Source organism: Podarcis cretensis, assembly GCF_951804945.1.
Source record: "Podarcis cretensis genome assembly, chromosome: 3".
Taxonomy (NCBI): domain Eukaryota; kingdom Metazoa; phylum Chordata; class Lepidosauria; order Squamata; family Lacertidae; genus Podarcis; species Podarcis cretensis.
This window is the reverse complement of record NC_137172.1, coordinates 57,789,232-57,805,405: the sequence shown is the minus strand read 5'-3', so window position 1 is coordinate 57,805,405 and position 16,174 is coordinate 57,789,232. Positions and strand designations below refer to the sequence as shown.

Below are 16,174 nucleotides of genomic sequence, written 5' to 3'. Positions count from 1 at the left end.
GTTTCATGTCTTCTTTCCCAGTGAGCAGGAAGTGGAGATTTACTAAGAAGAATCTAGTTATTTTTTCCTTATATTTATTCTAAAACAACAAACAAACAAACAAATTCAAGCCCATTCCAGACACTTGGAAGTTTCTCACTAAAATGAATGGGAGGTACCTGGAGGGCTAAGCTGAACTTTCATACTGACACCATGTTTAGATGTTTGCCACCACTCAACAGAAAGAGTCTTTTAATCTACCAGTGGATGTCATTAAGCCATAACGCTAGATCAGTAGCCCTCTTCCCATTCAAATCAGTGTGCACCAACCAGAGGATCAGATACCCCCCAAAATCAGCTGCTGGGCACACAGAATCATACAAGACTTGATCCTTCCATGCCCTGTTTTCAGCCTTCTAGGCCACTGTGGGAAACAGCATGCCGGATTGGATGTTTTGAGCCAGCAGTCCTCATCTCATGTTCTCACAAGAACTGCAGAAGAGCACTGCTTTGCTCTTACACTGTTTCCATTCACTTCAGTAGGTGGCAGAACTTTGAAGCTGCAAAAGGTGCAGAATTCAGTGGCCAAATGGCTGACGGGGACAAGATGGGTCTGAACACATAACAGGACACCTGACGTCACTGCATTGGCTACCAGTTAGTTTCCAGGCCCAGTTCGAAGTGCTGGTTTTGACCGGCAAAGCCTTTTGTGGCTCAGGACCTCAATACTTCAAGGCCTGATTCTCCCCACACACCCACCAAGTGTCCAGGAAAAAATGGGACAGCGCATTTTTTCTCACAAGATCACGATGGCCATTGTCAGTGCTGCAATCTCATGTACTCTTGCCCCACACACTTGCCCCCCCAAAGCGTTTTTTCCAGGGTTGCAATATTGTGTGGTGCCTCAAAATGCACCCCCCAAAAAGAGCTCTTGGGAGGGTGAGATTGTGGCATGGCTCATGTGACTTGGGAGTGCAACCCAGAAGACACACACTTCGTTTTTTTATCTGAAAAAGTTGGATGAAATGACAAGAGCCAACCTGGACCCTGAATTCTTCATCCAAGGCCCTGTGTGTCCCCCACTGAGGGAGATGCAGAGGGAGGAGACACAAGTATGGGCCTTCTCGGTGGTGGCTCCTCATTTATGGAATGCTCTCCCCAGGGAGGCTTACCTGGAACCATCACCATCTATTTTTAGACAACAGGCAAAAACATTCTTATTCACCCAAACTTTATTTGTGTGCTTATTTTTAATGGGGTTGGGTTGGTTCTGCTCTTTTATATATATTAATGGTGCATTTTAGATTGCTTTTATGCTTGTTTTTAATATTCATTTTTGTAAGCTGCTTTGAGTTCAGCTTTCTAAAAAAAAAGAGAGACTAGTGTTTATAATAAATAATAGAACTTTGCTATGAACTAAGTACTTTGTTTGAGTCCTCCTATTTCAGCACCCTTTCCTATCCTCCTGCTCACTTTCTATATCCTACTTGTAAAGTTAAATATTAGGAAACTTAATGAAGAACTGGGTGACCACAAGAAACCGATGGCCTGTCCTGCCATCCCAGGCCATGACTGTTTGTTTCCCAGCCAGTTACAGAGGAAGAAGGGGAACAAACTTCCTGGAATCAGTCCTTTCCAGGAACTCTGGTTTAAGTCACTGCTGTCATCCCAGAAAACAAATCCAGACAATTTCTTTTTGGGTTTAATTCATTTAATTTTTATGTAAGTGAATTAGAAAATGTGATTAAGGATTACTGAATATTCACCATCAGGTTTGCCTAAACTCGCAAATACATGAAACAGGGGAGAGATGGGAAGTTTATTAGAAGGAAGAGGAAATGGTAATATCTTCCACATTTATTGGGTTTGGGGGCTATGAGTCTTATGTGATTTACTTTTGAGCAAGTCATCTTAAATTTCAGTGGCATTTGCTCATGAGCAGATGGGTTATGATTTGGAAATCTCTGGATAAAGATCAGGAGAAATTAGCTTGGTTTAAGAGTGAGAAGAAACAGCTCCATTCAGTGGAAATTAAACATTGTTTCTATTAATGCTCAAATGTTCTATGGAACCAATGGAACTTTAATTTTGGCTGGATCATGCCTTGTGCATAATCCACAACTGACCAAGTGATGGTTGTTTACTGCAATCTTTCCACTTTCCTGCCCTTTGGATGGGTGTTACATAAGAAACATTAAAAGAAAAATGCCTGCGGACAAACTCTTAGGATTATCCAACCCTTGGCACAGCCTTAAACCTACAAAACAGCTAACAGAGCCTCATTTGAATGTCTTCTACCTCTTCCCACATTTGATCCTTCCATTGTATACCATCTAGCCTGATTAAAATTACTGGGAAGTTTAACATGCAGATAGTGATATTTTGGTTGGCCCAATAAAGTTATTGCCCTAATATGAATTTTGGATTATTTCTTACAGGTCAACATGGCTATCTTTACTTTTTGAAACTTTATGCTATTTATATGCCTCTCATTGTCCCCACTGAGCCTCGGATTCAGAGCAGGAGTGGGAGACTTTGGAGGACAAGGACTCAGATGGAGAGATGAGACTATGCAGCCAAGCCCATTTGGCTAACATCCCCTCTAAAAGCACCTAATCTTGGACTCTTGAGTCTTGGTTGCTTGTTTTGGACTGGAATTATAGTTGCTACTCCTCTGCCTTGTTAAAGCACCTAGTCTGGTATTTGCTCTTTCCTAGCCACTTGGTCTGTGCTATTAGACTGCTATAATCAAAGTCTGTAAAAAAAAAAAAACTTTTTAAAGGCACATGTCTGCAGCTGTTTAAAAATGTCTGGATTGCCAAGGCACACAAAGTGCTTCGGCAGTCTGTGCTTTGACTTCGTCCCACCATCAAACCTTGCCTTGCCAGAGCCCTCCAATGCACTCCGCCTCTCTTTGTACAAAATATTCTTTGCAGAACAAACCTATGTAGCCACATCCTTTGCAGAAGAAACCTGTTGCCTATGCTTAATGCATAAATCCTGTGTAAGCCTACAAAATGTGGTGGGAATATAAAGACAGAGAATGCAGCAGGAGTGGTCAATGTGGTGGTTTGGGGTTTCAGAGGCATCCACCTGACAGTGGCATCGCTGCCGCTTACCAAGACTGTGGGGGAGGGTGGCCCTGGCAAGGCTGGGGCTGCATAGGTGCTCCTGCTGGTGTGTCTTCAGAGCCACAACCTTGCTGCTTATGAATTGGAAACTTCAATCCCCTGCCCCACTGCACTGAAGGCTCCTGGAATGTACATATTAGTTTTGGCCCTTGAATACTTTACTTTTTCTGCATATCTCCTAATACTGCATTTTCAAGTGACGTAAGATCTGTGCGTCACAGCTTAATAAACACTTCAACCTAAAATTGGGTTATTGTATTAATTTTAATTTTGTATACTGTGATCTTTTTATGCGAACCTCCTTGAGACTTTCGGGTATAGGGAAGAAGAAGAAGAAGAAGAAGAAGAAGAAGAAGAAGAAGAAGAAGCAGAAGAAGCAGCAGATGTTATTGGACTCCAACTCCCATTAGCTTAAGCAGTCAAGAAAAATGGGTTTTAGGCACTACAGAATGAAAGCCATTCCCTCTGATCCCATAGTCCTGATCCTTAAACAGTTGTTTATCATCACCTATTTACTAATTTCCCATTTCAAGAGCACCCATCAACTGAAGTCCTCTGGATGGTTTACCAAATGTGATAAAATATGCAAATGCAATGCATAAAACTCAGAGCCTGGCGTAAACCTCTTCCAAAAACAACATACAAAGTGGCCAACATAAAATGAACATACTGATATGAAATTATATACATAATATTATAAAATGAAAATATATTAATGCAAAGCTAATATATTATTGGGGTGACCGTGGCTACTGAATGGTTGAGAAAAAGCACTTTGTACTTGGTCAGAGACCTGTGATGCCTGGCCAGCTTGCATACTGAGAGAAATAAAATTAAAACAACAGTTCTACCAAAGTAATGAAAGCAAACCTGGGGGGTGAGTATAAAATTTGCAATTACAGAAACTGTTTCTTTCGCTGTGCAAATGGTGAGCAACTTGGAAGGCATAAACCTAGCTGTAGGAAATGTTAAAAATTTATGGGTGGGGGCCATAGGTGACAACTGCCTGGGGCCCTGGGTGCCTGAGCACCCACAAATTCCCCATGAAGGGGCTGGGCATCCACAAATTTTGATGCCAGGGCCAGGCATGCTGCATGGCACCCACAGCCCCAAGCACTCACAGTAGTAGGGCCAAGTTGGCACTCCTGGTGAGGACAAACCTCTAGGACAGATAGTCTGTTCTCTACATGTCTGCTGGGAAATTGTCCTTCTGAACATATATCTTTCAATTATGCTTATATTTCATATGTTACAAGCCACAGCCTTTGGAAGAGGATCTGAGGTGTGGCTCTGTTGAGCCGTCACTCAGATGAAGTAACATTTTTTGAGTCCAAGGCTGGGAATTTCATTGAAACCTAACAGGTCTATCTGGGGGGAATTTTTCACTTTACGAGTTGTTTCTCTTTTTCAGCACCAAGAATTGGCCTCATGTTCTATGTGTCATTCCCTTTACAATAAATAATGTTTAACCAGCTAATTCTGGGGAATCAGTGATACAAACAAACTAGAGAGTTAAATGTCAGCCATTATTTGGTTTAGTTTATGGGTACAAGTTTTGACTAATGCTTTATTAGCTGGGATTGCTGGAATGGGCAAACACGTTGGGTAAAATGAGAGAGAGAGTAGTCTGTCTTTGAAAAGAAAGGATATCTGGCAGAGTGAAGAAATAGGAATAAATAAAAAGGAAAATATTAAAAAGGAACATCCTAGGTATTATCTGCTCCAGTGTAGAAATATAGGAAATTCTACTAAGCAAAGCACTTAGGTTTGCTCTCTGTGTAATATGAAAATAACCTTTAGTATAGCCTGATGTCAATATGTTAAAATCAAACATACACAGTACAGAAACTTAGTTGTTCTTTGATTTGAGAATTTAGAAGTCAAAGTCGTATGTCTTGAAATTGATATCAGGATCTTCTGATATTTCTTGCTCATCTTCCAAAGACATGTCAGGGAGCTCTGGCTTGGCAATTTCCTTGAAATTAAAAGAATTGGGGAGAGAAGAGACCCACTATGGGTAACTATGACTTAATGCTCTGGGTTTCTGCTTTATAAGTCCCATCTTCCTGAAAGCAGGATTTGTGTCTTAAAAGCTGCATTCTTTGCCCAGTCCAGTGTTACTCATGTTAAGTCATTCATCAATATAGCAATAAATCAATTTAAACAGAGAGGAGGCGGGGGGTGGGCTTCCCATGAATTAAATATGAACTTCCTTTGTCTCACAGCATCCTGGACAAAACAATCACAGACATTTCCATTCATCCCCTTGGGAGTGTGACGTCTCCAACGTAACGTGATTGCTCTTTTTGAAGCGGAAAAGTGGTCCTGTGTATATAAACCCTATAAGATGAGGCTGCTTGAAAGGCTGCACAGAGTGCACTGAAGGGGGAGAGAGGCATTCGCCCAGGAAGGAGAGCTGCTGAAACTTCAGACCGGCAGTTAGAGGGAGCAGAAACGGACAGACACTTTCCTTGGCACATTCCTGCTCAGCACCTGAGGAAGAAACTTGTGGAACGGCCAAGGAGCTGCCGAGGGAATTCAGCACTTCGGAAAGCTCCTAGTGTCATCCGCCTTTGAGGTTCCTCTTCCGGCTTTGTAAGTAAAAGTTTTAGGAGTTTCCCTTTTTTGGTGCTGGTAGATTTCAGTTCAGAGAAATACTAATGTTTGTTTGTTGCAAAAGAAATATGGCTAAAAAGTTTCTATGCACAGACTGCAACCAAATCTGGTCGAGAGACAATTATTCTTTTGATGCCTTTACTGATTAATCTCCCAGATAACTGAAGTTGTTTCCTTTGGCCTCAGGAAAAATAATCAGTATTTCAGATCTGCTCCAGCTTTTGATCTTACTTCCGGCTGTTATGCTTATGGGAGTCCCTGCTCACTACTCTTTTTCTATTTTATTATCATAATTTTGTTTCTCTTTCTGCTTCTTCTTCTCCCATATGCAGATTTCTAGAGTGTGAATTGTGTTGCACATGACCTTTCCTCTGAAATTGTCCCCTTCAATTTCGTTGGCATTTCACATGGATTTTATTCTTAGCAACATTCTTGGTATCTGATGGAGGGAATGAGGCTCCCCCCTGCCACACGGGGGGGGGGGGCACTTCTGTGTGCAGTTGCTACTGTAAAACAATGAAAAGAGATGCCTTTGCATGAGAATGAATGAATTATTGTTACATCCATGTGAAATCCCTTTCCAGCTCATTAGTGCCTTGTCTCTAGTTCCAAAGCCCTTAAAGTGGAAGTTCTGGACCTGTTCCCAGTGTATTTCAATGGTATCGCCGAGTAACTGCTCCTGGGTTGCAAAGAGCATTTATTTACTATCTTGATTCAAAGCTGTAAAGAGGAACTGCACTTTTTGTCTTCAGCTGCGGTCCTGCGCACAGTTATCTGGCAGTGACTCTGATTGAGCAAAGTGGGACTTACTTATGAGTAAAAATGCTTGCTCTGTACATTTCATAAATTGTATGATTTTATATGCTGAATTATATACATGGTGCATTTTCAGTTGTTAAAACAGTAAAATACATTTAGGCTCAATAAGAAAGTAAGTCAGGTGGCAGAAATATCAAAGTTATGTGGTCATATTTTAATACCAGACACAGGAAAATCACTATGAAAATCAAACTGATTTAAATTAACATTTTGACCCCAATATACTATTAACAAGGTGATTTCTTCTGTCAGTCTGTGTACCTATCTCCTTCTCTCTCTGCCGGCTTGCATGTCAACCCTCTGACTTTTTTTTAAGTTAAGCTTCGCTGAAAGCTTCTAGGTAACTTATACTGTGTATCTCACCAAAATAAGCACTTTTAATGCATGAAGAAGTTGATCCGTCAAGGCAGCAAAGAATCATAGAACTGTAGACCTAGATGGTCATCTAGTCCAACCCCCTGCAACGAATGGTTGTTGTGATTCATCTTCTCATTCATACAAGAATCATCCATGCCTTTGCTACCAACTGCACATTACTTATCTCACAAGGAATCTGTCATAAGAAACTTATTTGCCTCTCTCAATCTTCTTGTTCAAGGACAATTCCTTAACACCAGAAATCCAAATGATTTTGCCCAATTAATAATATTTTAAATTAATATAATTTTTTAATATTTTGAAATGTGCCCTACAGTGGTCTTCCTTTGCCTATTCAGAATTACCAATTTCATTTTATTAGGCCACCCTTTGCCATGTCTTTTTGTTTATGCAAAATTTGGGCATTGCCAACAAGAGGTTAACATTTTTTAAAATTATCTTTGTCCAGGCAGGTCCACAGAGATGGAACATGGAAGTGGCCCCCAGCTTCTCCTCTCCTTTGCTCTCCTCTATGTTCTCTGCACTCAAGCACTCGCTTTACCTCCTCTGGGAACATACTCTGCTATGAGGTAAGGGTTGTTCCAGCTAAGCCTACCTAGAGAACAGCATGATTTGCAAATCCAACAGGAGATGCAGATGTCACAAAACTGTAACAAACCCCCCCCCCCAAACCCTCCAGTTTGAAATGCTCTAATGCTGCCTACCTTGCAATGGCCAACCTGAATGTGCTTAGGAAAATTTGCAATATCATTTTACTTGGACTAGCCAAAAGGAAACTGAGCACTTTTTTGAAAACTTAACTTTGGGCATAGCTTGACTGGATATTTCATGTATGCTTTTATGCCTTTTGTTACTGACTCTCACTGTTTCATGCGTAAGAGGCTAGAAATAGCTAACTAGTTCAATACGAATGGACAGGAAGAAATGAGGACATATTTACTTGGCAGTAACTTTGATAGATGTTAGTCCAAAATGTTCATCAAATTATTCAGTTCAGTGCCCTTGAAAAATCATTGAGATTCCTTGCATGCAATGGAAGTGCATCTGCAACCTTGTAATACCTAGCCAAAGAGTGAAAATACGATGGCTCTCTTTACCATTTGCTTTATCTGCTTTACTTCCATTCCATCCTTTTATCACAGCCTTCTCCAACATAGAGCTCTCCAGATGTTCTTGGACTACAGCTCCCATCCTCCCTGACCACTGGCCATGCCGGCTGGGGCTGATGGAGTCTGAAACATCTGGAAAGCCCCATGTTAGAGAAGGTTGTTTCATCAGAATTTCAGCATTAGTTATTACTGTGTTGAAATTGCTGTTGTAAGCTTGGTGTGTATCCATGCCCAGAGTGGCTGTGATACAGTAAATAATCATAATCCTCCTCCTCCTCCTCCTCCTCCTCCTCCTCCTCCTCCTCCTCCTCAAGGGCCTGACTTTTAGCTTCCAAGGGTCCTCTCCTTATGAAAGGATGCAGGTATACACACACACACAGCAAGAAGTGGGGACAGAGGAAAAACAGTCAGGTGTATTTCAAAGCAATCTGTCCCAGGGATAAAAGATAGCTCTTTAATAAGCATTTGACATAGACATGGATACTGTATTCTTAAAACCACACATGTTTACTGCCCGGTTACATATTAAAACTCAGAGAAAAATGTTTAGTAAATAAAACCAAGAGGCATGTTGCCTGAACACTATCTACATATTCCAGCCACAACAGGAGAATCTTTAGAAACTAACTAGAAGATTAATCCATTCTGTCTTCGTTCAAAAGCACTTAAGAGTACAATATAATAAACTCATACAATATAATAAACTCACCTATAAGTGGGGTGGGATCACACTGGCAGATCCAGCACCCCAACCTACATACTCTCAACTAAATATCTAACAGTAAAACAGAGAGCCCAAATAAAACTTTGTTTTATAACAGACAAGAAGACCTTGTGTATATCAAGCAAAGTCCGTCCTAAGCCTCCTGACTGCTCTTCTGCCAGGAAACATAAAACCTCTAGCTTTAGTTCAGCTTCCATTACTACAAATGTTTAATATGGACTATTATATGGAAGAAGAATATAAATCCAGATCAACATGTCCACAATTATTGGTTGCATTCATACTCTTAATGGCGGTTATCATGAGCTGCTTGAGTATTAGCACTCAACAGTCTAGGGTCTAGCCTAGTTTAGCGGTCATTAGCAGTGAATGCCAGCCAACTAAATGTCCAGCTTCAGAACCACATTTATGCTCTAATAGCTTGTTAATAGGCACAGAAGGGGCACGGCAAGATGAAAGGCGTTCTTGTTGAATTGTGCTTTTGAGAACGGCACTAGTTTGTCAGAAACAATTTGGGTCTTTCAAAAGAGGATCCAGATATTCTTGTGTTTACCATTAGATCATGATTAGGACTGACAGAATGGAATTCCATACAAAGAGACAGCCAGGTTGAAGTGAAACATAGGTAATATTCAGCAAGTGATTTTCCATCACAACTATCTTGGTATTTAGTCTGTGATAAAAGGAACATATTACTCAGGGGTGGGAAACCTGTTGCTCCCCGGATGGTATTCAACTACAACTCGCATCATGCCTGACCTCTGCCTATGCTGACCTGGGCTGATAAAAATTTTGAGTCCAATAACTTATGAAAGACCATCGGTTTCTCATATAGGACTTAAAATATTTTTCTCAACCCTGTGCTTGAAACAGACATCTTATAGAACATAATCGTAAGCTCAGATGTCAAATCAATGCAAAACTGTCATTACAAAGGACTTAATAGCATGTCTATGTATTCAACACATTGGAAAATTCAGAACTGAAGCAGTTCTAGAATCAAAGGGCTGGAAGAATCTTAAAGTGGGCATCATGGATTATATGTTTGCTATAAGTAGCACTCAGTATTGTCCATGGATCTTACCTCAGAAAGAATTTTATGTTGAAGAATCCTTAGGAGAAATATGGCTTTTATTAAAGCCTTTTCTGAGAAAATTTGGGAAAACAAGTGCTGGGGGTTATTTCCACCTCTTACCAACCCCCAGGAGCTTCAAGATCCCATTGTAGATTTTAAGTGAGCATTAAATGTCCCCCAACTCAATTTTTTTTTAGCAGAAACATGACTTTCAACATCATATCAGAACTAGGACGCTCTCTTCCTTTAGTCACATCACATATTAGTTTTAGAATTTACGCTGGTTATTGGGAAGGGTGATTGTTGAGAGTGAGGGAGGGTGAATGTGTCAAGGTGGTGGTTGACTGAGGAATTTTGGTGGGGACTGAGTTGAATGGGTCTTGATTTATCTGCTTTATATACAGTATTATTTAATTTTGGTGTTTAATTTCCTTTGTAAACTGCTTTATGATCGATTCTGATAAAAAGTGGTATACAGATACTTGAAATGAAAAGATAGAAGCAGGAAGGAATATGGAACTAGTCATCTCAAGCCAGAGGTGGTTGTCAGTTTCACTGAAAAATGTTAGCAGATATTCAAACAACAGTCTTTCTGATCTTAGTTTTTTCTTACTTCCTGTATATATCCGATTGGGTCACATATTCAGTCCTGAATAGTTCAGTGTGATTACCCTGTGGTTAATAGTTGGCATGCTATGAATCACTTTGTCCAACCATTGTTTCGAAACATCTATTACAATTTAAATGTTTTATTGATTTGTAGTTTGAGATTATCATTCATTTGAGATTATCTATTGACTACAGTTGTCAAATCAGCCCTGGGAAGCCAAATGTTTGGCCAATTCAGACACAATTCAGTGATGTTTGAAGGTTCCCCAAACTTGTCAGGTAAATTATCTAAAGAGACTGCTGGCTGGGGGTTTGATTTTATGAAGAACAGCATCAGCAAACTGAGGAGACTTCTCGTTTACATTTGTGTATTCGTACAAGGAAACATTCTTTTACTTACGGAAAGCCTTTGGGGGCTCTGTAAGATCCTTTGAAGAAATGGAGTTTCTTCAATTGTATAACATTGTTGGAGCTTGATAACAGGGTGGTCAGGTGAAATGGAGGACAGAACTTCGACACTTTTAATAGTTTAGAAGAGGGAAATTTGGCAGGAATGTGCTAGAATTTCCTCCTCTACACAACTGTTAATGGTGTAGGAATCCTGTCCTCTTTTATACCTGGTCACCATACTTAAACCATGGCAATTTGACTTTTGCATAGTGTTCTAATTTCCCTTGTCCTGCTCCCATCATCATGTTGGAGGCTTATCAATATAACACCACAGGGACTGCCATGTGCATGCATTTATACAATAGGTTAAATTACAGACCGAAGCTGCAATGCTATAAACATGCACCTGGGAGTTGGTCCATTTGTGGTCAATAGGACTTACTTCTCAGCAGACATGAATAGGATTGCACTATAAAAATCTCCTTTTTGCACTGAAACTCCCTTAGGTCATTTACTATGATTGTGATCAACTGAAGTTAACTACTTTGAAGTCCCCTTGATTTGAATGGGAGAGCTCAGTGTACCTAAATCTCTCCCATTGGCAGGACCATGTTTTCTGTATTATCTTATCAGCACATAATGAAATCATTCTGCATGTATAACTAACTGTTCATTATGAAGTCTGTACTGAAATAATTGAAAGAGTAGGGACATCTGCATGATATGGACACAGTTTTAAAATATCTGCAATTGTGACTAATATTCTTCATTGTCATAATGAATGACAATAATGATTTCATTTATGAATTGCTTACTATAGGCATCTTATAGTAATAGTCAATCTTAACCTGGGAGGCGGTTGTAAGAATTCTCTAGCATCTTCAAACATTGTTTTCTTTTCCTCTTCTTCACTAGATTAGGAAACAGAATGCCATTTGATGGGGCAAGTGAATCTGATCATTCTCAAGGTTCATTAAAATCTGAGGCTGACATTTTGCAAACTACACTACCTGAGAATGACAAGTTCTATTATGATGTGTACAGAGCTATGGATAGGTAAGGCATTTTTTTTTTTTAAAAAAAAAATCTAATAATCATTGCAAATCTGAATACTGCACTGCTTGTAATTTCACTGAGGCTTTCTGACCTCTCTCCCTCTTTCATGACCTTTAAGCTATGTTTGCATTACTAGAATTATGCGTTTGGAACTGTAAGGATCCACATATCTTTAGCTGCAGTAGCTATATGGTTGTCTGTACATTAGCTGTAAATATGAAACTATATACAATCTTGAGAATGTAGGTCACAGCTTTTTACTGTAGGTCTTTCAATTGCAGGAACACAAGACATGCTGATGGACTCTTCACAAGTGGCTACAGCAAACTTTTGGGTCAAATTTCGGCGAGAAAATATTTGGAATCGCTTATAGGAAAAAGAGTTGGGTTAGTAACTATTCCTCCCAGTAACTATTCCTCCCAGACTCAGCTGGTTTCCCCTACATTCCTCTTAAATACCCACATTCCACTATGTTTGAATTCAAACATTGATCATACAATCATCATGTGTTTGTATTTTGTTGGCATCTATCTTGGGAGAAAATGGAGGAGTGCTACTTTGGGGGTGAAGCTGAACGGCTGGAGAGTTACAGTGCCTGCTGTGGCTGTAGAGATTGGTGTGGGAGAGACATGGGAGAGACATGGGGCAGATGAAGTCATCTGGTTGTGGTGCTGCAGTTGCACCATGATGTTTCTTCTCTCTGTGCTCCTTCCAGCACTCATTTCTCCTCTGGTCACTGCTAGCAGGCCACCCTCAGTGTCTCCAGTGTTCTGAAAGTGAAATCTGAAAGCCAAGTTTTTAAAGTTGGATATCCATAATTGGAGCAAGCTTATCCATAACTGGTACAAGCAGTATGCCAAAGATGGTGGGAGGGATGTAGTCTTAGCTTTGCTTGCATAGCATCCCTGTTCAGTTCCTGATATCTCCTGTTGAAGAGTCAAAGAATCCTAGAGTTGGAAGGGATCCCAAGGGTCATCTAGTCCAATGCAGGAATCTCAGCTAAAGCATCCTTGACAGGTAGCAAAGAGGCTGCTAGCTGGGAGAGCTACTGACAGTCAAAAGTATAAAGGCAACTCCATTTCATATTATGCTGTATTTTATCCACCAAGCATTTGTCACTGCTTGTTTTGCTTGAAATCAATGAGAGATCCATGCTTATTTTGCACTGATTTCAGTGGGGTTTTCAAGCATGCTTAACAGTGCAGGACAGAACTCAAAGGTGTCTTTTCAATATTTATTACCACCAGATTTGAATTCTTTCCAGAGTAAATTTGGTTTAGTCAACTAAGTTTTACTCAGAGTAATCCATTATAATTATTTTAGTGTATTTTTGGTTTCTATGGAAGCCACCCAGAGTGGCTGGGGAAACCCAGCCAGATGGGCAGGGTACAAATAATAAATTATTATTATTATTATTATTATTATTATTATTATTATTATTAATGGCCATGGCTAACTTTGGCCCATTGATTTCAGTTGGTCTATTCTGAGCAAACAATAGATGAAAACAACTGTAAGAGACAGTTACAATGCAATTCTATATATGCCTACTTAGAAGTAAAACCCATTGAGTCCAGTGGGGCTTGCTCCCAGGTAAGGGCATATAGAATAGCAATCTTCCACAGACATTTTAAGACCAGTGAAGGGAACCTTTGGCCCTCTAAATATTAACCATGGGGCTGGTGGGATTTGTAGTTCGGCAAAGGTTCCCCACACCTGAATTAAGAACATGGTCAAGAAATGAGGTCATTGTATTAATGTAGTAAAAGAAAAGTGAGAATAGACTTTCCATTGATTACTTAGCTTTCAAGAAATACAACCTGTGGGTTTTGAAATTCTTGCATTTTGATTGGCTCCTGTATTAATTGCAAGTCTTTTTTATGTTCAAGAAATAACACTCCCCTTGATGAACAGACACCGCCAGTCAAACGCCATTCAGATGCTGTCTTTACTGACAACTACAGTCGCTTTCGAAAGCAGATGGCTGTGAAGAAATATTTGAACTCTGTTTTAACTGGGAAAAGAAGGTAGGAAGAAAGAGTGCACAAAAGACAGGTGGTTTTTTTTTTAGAAGTCTCCAGCAGTGACGAGCTATTAACGCAATCTTCCTTTTAACATATAGAAAAGTGCAAGCGACGTTGTATCACAGCGGCTTTCTTCTGAGGACAATTTATAACAAAAATAGCTTGAAAGAACAAAGATTGTGTACAGAAAGAAAGGGCATCACGATCCAGCCATATTTTTCCATGCTTTCTATAGAAGGCATGATTTAACTAAGAATGTGAGAACTAACCCGCTTGTTCTCAAGCAGCAATTACATAATTATTAACTAAAACGTTCAGCATTATGCCTTGAGGTAAACTGATTTCTATAAAAGTGCTATACATTGTTTTGTATAATAAAGCTAGACAGGTTGAATCATTTTAATAAAGGCTAATGATGCAATAAAATGCAACAAAGGAGAAAGTTTCTAAGATGAATTCCAAGAAGAAGTAAATTAAACTAAATCTAAGCTTCTGCTCTGCCACAGTCAGGAAGAGCTAAACCCAGCCAGCCTTCGGGATGAAACGGAATTGCTTGACCCTGCCTTCTCCGAAAACTATGATGATGTCACTGTAGATGACCTTGAGCTTCTGAATCACCTCCCATTGGTAAGTCTGAACATCTTCCCAACCAGAGTAACCATCTTACGTTTATTATGTGCATAGTTCATATGTGCCACCAGGGTTTTCCAGAAAATTGCTCTTAATGACATGACTCCCATATGACATTTTTGTGGGAATCACATCACAGGAAGATAATTGCATGGATTAAATAACGATATTATCTGTGAAGTATTTCTAATGAAAATGAGTGGTTTGATAGTGTTAATTCACCTGGCTCACTTGGGTTTTCTCAGATTGTGTGTGCTAAGGCATGAAACCCAAACTGACTTGTTTAATTAGGGTGAATAGTACTGTGTCTCTGAGGATAACTACACTGGCATCTCTTTTAATTAAAACAAAAATAAGTCCACCCACACCTTTTCTCATACCTTTCATGGCCTTCTGATTAGTTGAAATCTAAGTCGCTTCTGAATCTGACCATCTAGTTAGTGGGTAAGCATAAAAAGATTCTTGGCCAGAAGTCTGGTTTATATTCATATTAGCGACACTCACACTGTGGGTTGCTATTTACTAAGGCTGCAGTACGAGCACAAGTTACCTGGGAGACAGCCCCATTGAATTCAAAGGAAGTTATTTCTGTGTAGACATGGGTAAGATTGCAGCCTAAGTGGGTCAAAAGAGGCACTGTGGGAAGGACGTTGACTTCTTATATCAGTGAGTACCGAGGATAATATGGGTAGATGGCATGCAATCAGTGTCAAACATAAAATGATTTTTACACTTATTAGAGTTTGAATTTACTGAAGTGAAGTTTTTTTCTGAAGGAGTCCTGTGAAACATAACTTGAGAGAAATTATGCATTTATTTAAACCATGCATCCCCACCCATCAACAGGAGTCGTCCATTTCAGGATGCCACTAAGTGTGCTCAGTCTCACTAGACTGTACTTTGGGGTTTTGCCCCCTTTGTTTTTTGTTTAAAAGAAATAACCCCCACTCCTTTGTTCTTCTGCATAACTCTAAGCATCCTGCTACTTCTCTCTTGTTTCTACTTTGGCTCCAATCCTATTGGGCACTCAACCATCTGGGTTTGCTATTAGAGGAAATGATGCATCTTATCATTCTTATCTTATTTTGCCATTGAGATGCTTAAAGACAAGCCCCTATATCTTATTGCAGCTCCTATTTGGGCAGTTAAATGACATTATTGGCCATGCCATGAGGATGATTTGATTTACCATGACATTTTCCCAAGGAGGACTGCATTTGTACAAGTTTATTGTTGTCTACTGGCTAACAGCCCAACAACACGAGCCACTGTTGAACAATCAGGGATGGGAAAGCTGTGGCCCACCAGATGATGTCAGACTACAAGCCCTTTCATCCCTGACCATTGGTGCTGGTGGGAGTTGGAATTAGCAACATCTGGAGGTGCCACAGGTTTATCACCTCTTATACAAAGCCCACAGCATTGGAAGAGAGAGCCTTGTCTCTGGCTCCAGATCTTTCCTGAAAGTAAGTGCAACCATTAGTGATGCTGGCAGAGAATATGAGGCCCCTGGATTGAATAGCCCTGATAGAAATACTAGAAGTTTGGCCTTCTGTCCTTAACCAGGCAATGGACAAGCATCTTCAATACGTTGCTTTCCAAGACTTAGCCCAAGCCCTTGCCCTGGCTTCACT

The 16,174-nt window shown here is 40.1% G+C and overlaps 1 protein-coding gene across 1 annotated transcript in view; it reads left to right on the top strand.

Moving 5' to 3' along the window:
- Positions 1–16,174, top strand: part of MYCT1 (MYC target 1) — a 51,655-nt gene that overhangs the window by 34,251 nt on the left and 1,230 nt on the right. Inside the window, exons 2-7 of the mRNA XM_079971580.1 lie at positions 5,336–5,705; positions 7,372–7,492; positions 11,746–11,886; positions 12,168–12,272; positions 13,776–13,913; positions 14,417–14,537. Coding sequence (XP_079827706.1) covers positions 7,386–7,492; positions 11,746–11,886; positions 12,168–12,272; positions 13,776–13,913; positions 14,417–14,537 — 612 coding nt within the window. The 5' untranslated portion in view covers positions 5,336–5,705; positions 7,372–7,385. The remainder of the gene's footprint in view (positions 1–5,335; positions 5,706–7,371; positions 7,493–11,745; positions 11,887–12,167; positions 12,273–13,775; positions 13,914–14,416; positions 14,538–16,174) is intronic.